Here is a 10,000-nt window from a genome sequence, read left to right on the forward strand (position 1 = left end):
GAAATTGTTTGTCCTCTAGCATTATGGTTCTTCAGTTATTTGACATACTTTGCAACAACAGGCGGGGGTGTCTTCATTTCAGAAGAGAATGAAGCGCATTATTATTATTATTATTATTATTATTATTATTATTATTATTTCAGTAGAAGAAACCTATTCAAATAGAACAAATACACCAAAGGGGCCATTGACTTAAAATTCAGGCTCCAAAAGAACGTTGGTCTCAACCTCCCACCGCAGCAGACCCTACACTGCAGCAGTGACTGATCATGATACAGATCATAATTCATCGCCCTGGGGGAGACGCGAACCATGCTGTAATGCATTTTGTAGAGAGAGCAATTTGGCCCCTCTCAATGGACACCTGTTCTTCAAGAAAACCCTTTCCCTTTGTTTTGTTTTTTCTTACACTTTCTTTTTCCTCACCTTCTATAACAATGAAAACTGTATGAACGAAGTTAATAAAACCGTAATGGCGAAAATAAGGATAACATAGACCAGATATTACCATATGACTGAGGACAATTTTGTCATATGATGCTTGAAGGACAAGTGACATAAATGTTGATGACAACCAAATTTTATATGAAGAACAGTTATAGTCTTTGCAGTGGCGTACTAAATCGGGGGCGGGTGACATCTTGATGAGGGTGTCAGAAAGGCTCATAGAATATATCCAATTCCTCCGTTGATGTTTCCAATTATTATTATTATTATTATTATTAATTATTATTATTATTGTTATTATTATTATTATTTATAATTATTATTATTATTATATTGTTATTATTATTTTATTATTATTATTATTATTATTATTATTATTATTATTATTATTATTATTATTATTATTCAGTTATTTTCTGAGGCAGAAACCGCCCATTTTCTTTTTACCAAAATTGATTAGATGTCTAAAATTATTAGGTTTGTTCATATTGAAGGTGATGCTCTGTTGAAGTGAGAGAGTCCTTTTTGGGTTCATTCCTGTTGCTGGAAAAACTGCAAGTGATCTTACAAAGGATATACTAAGTAGTTTAGAGAATGATGGACAAGACATTGCACTTTGCCATAGTCAAGGATGTGATAGTGCTGCAGCTATGGCTGGTATTCATGGTGGAGTGCAGAAAAAAAATTAAATCCAAAGGCTTTGTTTGTGCCATGTGCTAATCATTCTCTAAAACTTTGTGAAGTGCACTCTTTCGGAATTAATTCAACATGTCACATTTTTTGGAGCAGTAGAGATACTTTATTGCTTCTTTGCACTTTCAACGCCCGGATGGGAAGTACTGAAAGAAAATATGGACCTGACAGTTAAAAAACACTTTCTCAGACTAGATGGAGCGCACGTTATGTCGTTTTAAAGCCACTCAAGAAAGAATTTGAAAAGCCGATTACAGCCTTGGAGACATTGATAGACCAATAATGTAGATACAAGAGGATCAGCTGAAAGTTTACTAAAAGCAGTGTGTGATTTTTCATTTTTGTCATTTCTCTCATTCTGGCGTGATACATTGGAAGAAGTGGACCTCACACAAAAATATTCGCAAACTGACGGAATAGACTTGGAGAAATGCTATGTAAAGATCAAAGGTTTGACATTTTTCCTTAGAAGTCAGCGCAATGAAATTGTGAGAAAGCAATTGTATTGTCAAATAAGTGAAGAAATGGGGATATCCATGGAAAGACGAGGAAGAATAAAGAAAAGAAAGCCTGAAGAGCTTGCTAGGGATAGTGGACTGACATTGCAAGAGGAAATGAGGAGATCATTGTTTGAATGTATAGATAAGTTTAGTCAAGAACTGAATGTTCGATCAGAGGCCATGGATAATATGCTGTCAACATTTGCAGCCATGCAGCCACACACCTTGCTCTCTGTAAATAAAGAACAACTTCGGGAAAGCATCTCAAGCATGTCTAAGATTTTTATTGCAATTCCAGAAGAGGAGGTCAAAGTGGAAATCATGCGACTCGGAAGACACCTGGAGGCCGCCAAAATCACGACTGAAGAAGCAAACACTTGGACGAACGATCTGACAGTTTCTCAAGTTTATTGTCAAATGGGGCTTTGGAGAATCCTTGCCAAATTTATCTCTATGCGTGAGACTCTTTTGAACAATGTGTGTATCAGTAGCATCATGCGAAAGAAGTTTCTCTAAGCTAAAGCTAATAAAGAATGATCTTCGATCAATAATGAGTCAAGCAAGATTGAACAGTCTTGCAATAATTTCTATAGAAAATGAGTATGTAAAGAATATTAATTTTGCTGATGTAATCGACAAGTTTGGTGAAGCAAAGGCACGTAGAATGAGAGTGTAAAATTTGTCTTATTTAGTAAATCAGAAGGAGAATATTATTTTAGCTTCATTTAAAGATGCTTTCTTTTACATTGATATCTTCTCTGTTGCAAAACAAAATTTGTTTACGTTACGATTATGGTTCTATCTAGCCTACAATATGCATGTATGACAAGTGTCTAAGAATGAAATGTCAGTGTACTAGTTAAGTAATACAAGATATCAACCAAAAAAAAAGCTATATATTAATTCCTTATCAAAATTCTGAGGTTATTGGGCTTTGTGGGGAGGGGGGTGCAAAGGAATATTAGCCCCGGGTGCCAAAGACTCTAGGAACGCCTCTGCGTCTTTGTCATTTTCATAACAACTATCTTTCATTTCTATGAGATTAATAATTACTACACTTATCTCTCTATTTCATAACCATAATACTTATTATCTCTCTCCCAACAATTATATTGTTTCCAACATACATGACATTCCTACAGTTCTCTGTCACATTCTAATGTCTGCAGTTTACTTCGAGCTCTCTCTCTCTCTCTCTCTCTCTCTCTCTCTCTCTCTTTAATTAGAGCCAATACGCCTTAATCGTGCGTGATAAGGAGCATTTTCAAATCATATACGCCAGTGGACGGTTAAGAATGAACTACGACTTTCTGGCGAGCTAGAAATCCATAAATAGCACTAACCACTGGAGCTTAGCAGTGTGAATGCCAGGTATAGCAGGCCTGCACTACCTTAGTTTTAGAACTACAAGCTATTTCTTTCCAGTGATGGACGGAGTTTATTCATTCGTATTTTTGAGTTATTAAAGAAAAATTAAATTATTTATTTTCATTGACTCGTCTTCCTGTTGAATTGGAGATCTGTGTTTGTTATAATTGGTATTTTTGTATCTCCTGTGTTTTTTTAGATTCAGATGCGAAAAGACAGGAGGCCCAATACCTTTATCTAGGCAGAGATCAGGGCCTTAGCCATCAAGAAATTGCCTCCTTTTTGCCTACTCGGGGAGTAAGCCTACAAAATATACCGTCTTGTTGTTTTTGTTGTTGGGGTGGGCGGGTAGGAAAGCCTAAAACTTTGTTAAAGATACAGGAATTTTAGGAAAGGATATTTATGATTTATTATAATGGAAATGGAAAAAAAGATAAATAATGTGCATGTTAAGCAGTACATAAAAATTATTTCTAATAAAATATGGGGTAATTATTTTAATTTTCGTTGGTGAAACAACGCTCTATTTGAGCGTAGATTTTAGCACGTGCTCTGAGTAAGCTGGAGGTCGAATCACGCCTTGTTCGTCTAAACTGGACAAATTTTCGTTGTTTTTCGAGGGTGAAAAATCAAGCGTAGTGAGATCAATTACAAATAGTTATGTTACACGACATTGTTGAATGATCTTACCCATAAGGAAAAAATCAGCGCCACAATACCGAATGATTAATGGAGACCTTTAACGAATTTTTCGTCCTCGGTCTCTCTGCCATGAAAGAAATCCATAAATGGACTAGTTACCGAATTAGCAGCACATTTGCAATAATCAACCGGTAAATATTCTCTCAGAACTGGCAAATCAAGGCCACTTATAACGAAAGTGGTAAGAATTCCCAACGAAAAATAATAGACCTAACATTAACAGCAATCAAAAAAAGAAAAAAAAGATGCGCCGAAGTTTTGCGACCCATGAAACATTAACCACTACCCGGTGGTGGCCTATTCCATATTGTTGCCAGACGCACGATCATGGCTAACTTTAACTTTAAATAAAATTAAAACTACTGAGGCTAGGGGGCTGCAATTTGGTATGTTTGATGATAGGAGGCTGGATGATCAACATACCAATTTGCAGCCCTCTAGCCTCAGCGGTTTTTAACATCTGAGAGTGGGTAGGAAAAAAGTGCGGACGGACAAACAAAGCCGACGCAATAGTTTTCTTTACTGAAAAATAAAACGAGTCCGTGTTTTTGGCCATAGAATTTCTTTTGTCTTAGGTAAAGAAAATATTGCGAGTGTAAATTGTTTATCTGTTTCTTCTCAACAGACACTTCAAAACTCTATACTTATTTCACCCGATTCCCTTTCCAGGTGGTACGAAGCGGTGATTGTGAGGACGGGCAACACCTTGGCCTACAAGCAAGCAGTGGTGAGCGGCGAGGATGTCTACCTCACGGAAACCCCACCTCGATCTCTCACTCACCTCCTCCACTCCTCCCAAATCACTCAGGTCCAGTTGGTGAGTAGTCCAGTCCCTTCATTTTCTGTCCCTCGAATGGAGCTTGAAATGTCTTTCAGGGGAAGGAACAGCCTGAGAAATCGCTCATGAGAAGTGTGAAGGGCTTTCAGCTCCAGCAGATAGGTCATTTTTGTTTCTGCCTTTCATGCAACAGCAAGAAAGGTTGGTAATGTTGTAGATTCTGAAACCAGGAAGTATTTTCGCTGGGCAAGGAGAAGGCTGAGACCCCAGCCCTTGTGGCAGCCCCATCCCGGATAAAGGAGGGGTAATAGGCGGAGGGTAAAGTGCCCTTACTTTGGAGAACATATCAGGAAATACCTGAATGTGGTAGCCAAATAAGGTCCGATATGCACCAAACAGAATAAGGTAAAATACATAAAATTTCGATTTATAGAATGAGCAGTCAAAATACTGTATGTGTGTTTGTTTTTTGTTTTTTCTTTTTTTTAGCAAATGGTAGTGAAGTTTAGACTTGGTGATAGTGGTAGTACAATTGCTATTTAGGTGATCTATCGCTTTTTATCTAGCATTATCTAAGTATTATCGGAGTTGCAGATTATTTCATCAGCATGTCACTTCAAGCTCTGCGCTAAGAATGTTTTGTGGGTTAACAAAGGGTATTATAGTTTCAAAGATAACCACCAACTCTCAACAGTGGCCTTGGGAATGAAATATCAGCCATCTCCTACGTTGTATATCATTAAGGATTAGTTGTGCGAAGATTTTAAACCTAGAAATTATTACCTTATTTACCTTATTTATTTGCTTAATCATTTTTCATAGTCGTCTATTTTCAATACTTTTTTATTGTTGTTGTTGTTGTTATTGTTGTTGTTGTTTGGCATTTTGGGGTGGTAGGAAAGGTCTGTGGAAGAGCCTATGAAGGTCTGAAAGAGGCGTTTCGCGTTGAATTAAAGATACAGGAATTTTAGTATTGGATATTTATGATTTATTTATTAGAATGAAAATGTAAAAAATAAATAATGTGCATGTTATACAGTACAAAAAAAAAATTTCTGATAAAGTATAGCGTATTTATTTTAATTTTCGTTGGTGAAACATGGCTCTGTTTGACCATAGATTTTAGCACATTTTGATATCCGTTAAAAATTAGGAATATAATGTTGACAAATTATGCATGATGGGAAACTCTTGCATGCGTCTTGAGTAAGCTGGAGGTCAGATCACACCTTGTTACATAAGTATATAACATACATTTATGGATTCCATAAAACAAACAAATAAATAACAAGTACAAATGAAGAAAAAGAAATCTGTTTACTGGTTCAAGTTAGACTTAATGTATAAGATGCTCCAGCAAACAGAAAAAAAAGATCCTACGCAATTCATTCCGTGGCAAGCACTGGTTATTTGCTACATTTTTATCAGATTTCGCAAGCTTATAGCATACACAAAGCCCAGTGGTTCCCACCGCTTTTTTTACCATACCCCACCTAATCACCACTAAAATCTTGATGTCCCCTGTGGTGATATATAATTCTCATTACTCAAAAAGTGGACTCTTATGCACGTGGAGGAAACCTAAAAGGGAATTAACTTGGTTTAAACAAGCTTCCAAGACAATGTACACATACACAGGTATTTTTAAGTATCCATACTATATATACACCGTATGCATTAATTCGCACGCACACTCATGCTCATACAGACTTGCTAGAAAAAATTCACTGTTTATAGCTCATTCTCGAATTGCCCACCTTTTAAAACAAATTAGCCCACGTTGGGAACCACTGGTTTAGTCGCTAGACTAGATATTCATGGCTTCGCCTAGCTTGCCATAGATCCAAATCGGGGCGATATATGGTAACCCTGTCTTGGGGTGATGTCACAAATGTGACGTCATGGCAAGCTTGGATACGTCAGGAACGCGACTTCCGGATGATGCAGCTTGATGCAGCCCGTGGTTGGCAACAGACGCTTGATCTTTTAAATCAGTAGTCTAAGTCAGCCGTCGATAACCGCCGTTAGAGACAGTGATGTCTCTCATGATCGGGGCTGCCATTGCTCTCACTATCTGCTGCCATTTGCTCATTCTCTCTTCTCTCTCTCTCTCTCTCTCTCTCTCTCTCTCTCTCTCTCTCTCTCTCTCTCTCAGAAACCTTTATCTGAGTTGCATCTTTTTGTGAGCTAACCCACTTTTTATTCAATATACTTTAATAAAGACAATTTTCGCCTTATTGAAGTCATGACAATCACTTTTTCGTCTTAAGTCAAGTTATACTAGTCGCCTCAACACAAGGTATCTGCAAGTGAACAAAGCTTTACATTTATATTGTTTCTCTAATGAATGAGCGTGTGTTTATTTATCAGAGCATATAATCTAGTGGGTCTTTTCTTGAGTGTATCTCAAATTTAAGTCGTTGAATGGTCTTGGGAGGTTCTGTTTTCGCTTACTCGGGAAGTAAGACTACAAACTACTTTGCTGTTGTTCTTCTTCTTCTTGTTCTTGTTGTTCTTGTTCTTGTTCTTGTTGTTGTTGTTGTTGGGGGTTTAAGAAAGGTCTATGAAAGAGCCTAAAAAGGTCTGAAAAAATGTCTCACGTTGAGTTAAAGATACAGGAATTTTACGATAGGATATTTATAATTGAATTATTGGAATGAAAATGTAAAAAAAAATAAATAATGTACATGTTAAACAGTACAGAAAAATAATTTCAATAAAATAGAGCAGATTTTTAATTCTAATTTTCATTAGTAAAACAAGATTCTATTTGACTATAGATTTTAGCACGTTTTAATTTACATTAAAAGTTAGGAATAAAATATTTACAACTTTGTATGGTGAGGGTAAAATCTTACACGTGTCCCAAGTAAGCTGGAGGTCGCATCACGCCTTGTTCATTAAAGTTCCTCATATATTCTAATATGGTTTTAAAGAGAGAGAGAGAGAGAGAGAGAGAGAGAGAGAGAGAGAGAGAGAGAGAGAGAGAGAGAGAGAGAGAGAGAGCCGGGGGATGAGGTGGGAGATAAGCTCAGTTCACCAAACGACAGTTCAGCATTGAACTTCAAACGTATTGATACACATAAAAAAGAAATCATATGAGTTTTTCGCTGCGAAGTATCCCGCCTCTGTGGAATGTATAACTGAAAGTTCATCCTATGAAAAATAGAGTTCGGAATCTCACATTTGAATGTCACCGAAGACGCTCATGCATACTGCGTCTCTCTGGCGGAAGTTTGTTGTACGTACCTACGTACATTCGTCAGGTAAACAATGGAATCAGTAATGTCTCTTTATTTTTTAGTTTGTTCGTCTTTTACTCATTATTCTCTTCCTTAGTGGATTCCTTGGAAATGAATGACCTTGCCTTGTTCTATATAACAAATATTATTTAATCACTTAGTGAAAAAAAAAAAGAATAAACGGTGTAATTTGAAGTACTAGAATATAAATAGAGCAAACAAATTAGGATCAAGAGAAGTGACGTATTGCGATGCAAATCAAAAGAAACCTATAAAAACAGGTGACCCAAAATAAAAAGCTAATAAACACAGACTCACATAAACAGAAATTGGCAATATTGGCAGCGAAAGAAGAAAAGATAGATAATGATATCGCCAGAGCTACTTAGGTTATAAGATTTGTCTTTAAGAATGTCGCAAGACAATGTGGTTCTAAGATACTATTCCTTAAAGATCGACAGAGGATTCCAGCCTCTCGCCTGGATATTCCCGAACTATGACCGAATACCGGGAGGCATATTCCCGAACTGTGACTGAGAACTTGGAGGAATATTCCCAAACTGTGACTGAGTACTTGGAGGGATATTCCCGAACTGTAACCGAGTGCTGGGAGGCATATTCCCGAACTGTGACTGAGAACTTGGAGGAATATTCCCGAACTGTGACTGAGAGCTTGGAGGCATATTCCCGAATTGTGACAGTACTTGGAGGGATATTCCCAAACTGTAACCGAGTACCGGGAGGCATATTCCCGAACTGTTACCGAGTACTGGGAGGCATATTCCCGAACTGTTACCGAGTACCGGGAGGCATATTCCCGAACAGTAACTGAGTACCGGGAGGCATATTCCCGAACTGTTACCGAGTACCGGGAGGCATTATCCCGAACTGTTACCAAGTGCCGGGAGGTATATTCCCAAACTGTTACCGAGTGCCGGGAGGCTTTCCTGAACGTTATCCAGAGTACTGGGAGGGCATATTCCGGAAACAGTTACCTGAGTACCAGGGAGGCAATATTTCCCAAACCCTGTTAACCTGAGTACGGGAGCCATATTCCCAATGTTACCGATACCCCGGGAGGCCATATTCCCAAACTGTTACCGAGTACCGGGAGGCATATTCCCGAACTGTTACCGAGTACCGGGAGGCATATTCCCAAACTGTAACCGAGTACCGGGAGGCATATTCCCGAACAGTAACTGAGTACCGGGAGGCATATTCCCGAACAGTAACTGAGTACCGGGAGGCATATTCCCGAGTACTGAGTTACCGGGAGGGCATATTCAAACTGGCAGATTTCCCCAAACTGAAACCGAAATACCGGGAGGTATATTCCCAAACTGTTACCGAGTACCGGGAGGCATATTCCTGAACTGTTAGCGAGTACCGGGAGGCATATTCCCGAACAGTACCTGGGTACCAGGAGGCATATTTCCGAACTGTTACCGAGTACCGGGAGGTATATTCCCAAACTGTAACCGAGTACCAGGAGGCATATTCCCAGACTGTAACCGAGTACCAGGAGGCATATTCCCGAACAGTAACTGAGTACTGGGAAGCATATTCCCGAACTGTTAGCGAGTACTGGGAGGCATATTCCCAAACTGTAACCGAGTACCGGGAGGCATATTCCCAAACTGTTACCGAGTACCGGGAGGCATATTCCCGGACTGTTACCGAGTACCAGGAGGCATATTCCCGAACAGTAACTGAGTACCGGGAGGCATATTCCCGAACTGTTACCAAGTACCGGGAGGCATATTCCCGAACTGTTACCTAGTACCGGTACCTGCCCTGAAAAAAGCGGAACGCCATATCTTAAAAACTAACCATAGATCCCTCTTGAAAATAGCCTCAATATGTTTCCCACACTCAAATTACACATAGTGAACTTCTATGCCTTACTCTAACCTAATCTAACCTAACCTAACCTAGGGCATGGCAAAAATATAAATTAAAATAAATAAAAAAAAAATATTTGGCCTGGTGTAATACATCTCGGGATTTAGCGACCGGGAGACTTTTTAATAATAAATCATGTGTTCCAATGTGATTCTTGGCGACGTTAGAACTTTTATTTATCACTTCTTTATCAAATGCATACTATAAAAATCGTAATTATATGACGTTGGTAGCACTGATAAACAGAATTACACGCACAATTATAGCCTTTGATAAATAAAAGATACATGATTTCTAAAAATCTTAACTTATGAATTTTCTTTTTTCTTTTTTTTCAGCAGTTGGATGAAAACACGAGTAAACGCGAG

General features: G+C 38.3%; 1 protein-coding gene across 2 annotated transcripts in view; it reads left to right on the plus strand.

Moving 5' to 3' along the window:
- Window positions 1-10,000, plus strand: part of LOC135219366 (uncharacterized protein C12orf56-like) — a 144,727-nt gene that overhangs the window by 65,767 nt on the left and 68,960 nt on the right. For both annotated transcript variants that reach the window (XM_064256076.1, XM_064256077.1), the window contains exon 3: window positions 4,380-4,527. In XM_064256076.1, the coding sequence (XP_064112146.1) occupies window positions 4,380-4,527 (148 nt within the window). The remainder of the gene's footprint in view (window positions 1-4,379; window positions 4,528-10,000) is intronic.

This window comes from Macrobrachium nipponense, chromosome 1 (assembly GCF_015104395.2).
Source record: "Macrobrachium nipponense isolate FS-2020 chromosome 1, ASM1510439v2, whole genome shotgun sequence".
Taxonomy (NCBI): Eukaryota; Metazoa; Arthropoda; class Malacostraca; order Decapoda; family Palaemonidae; genus Macrobrachium; species Macrobrachium nipponense.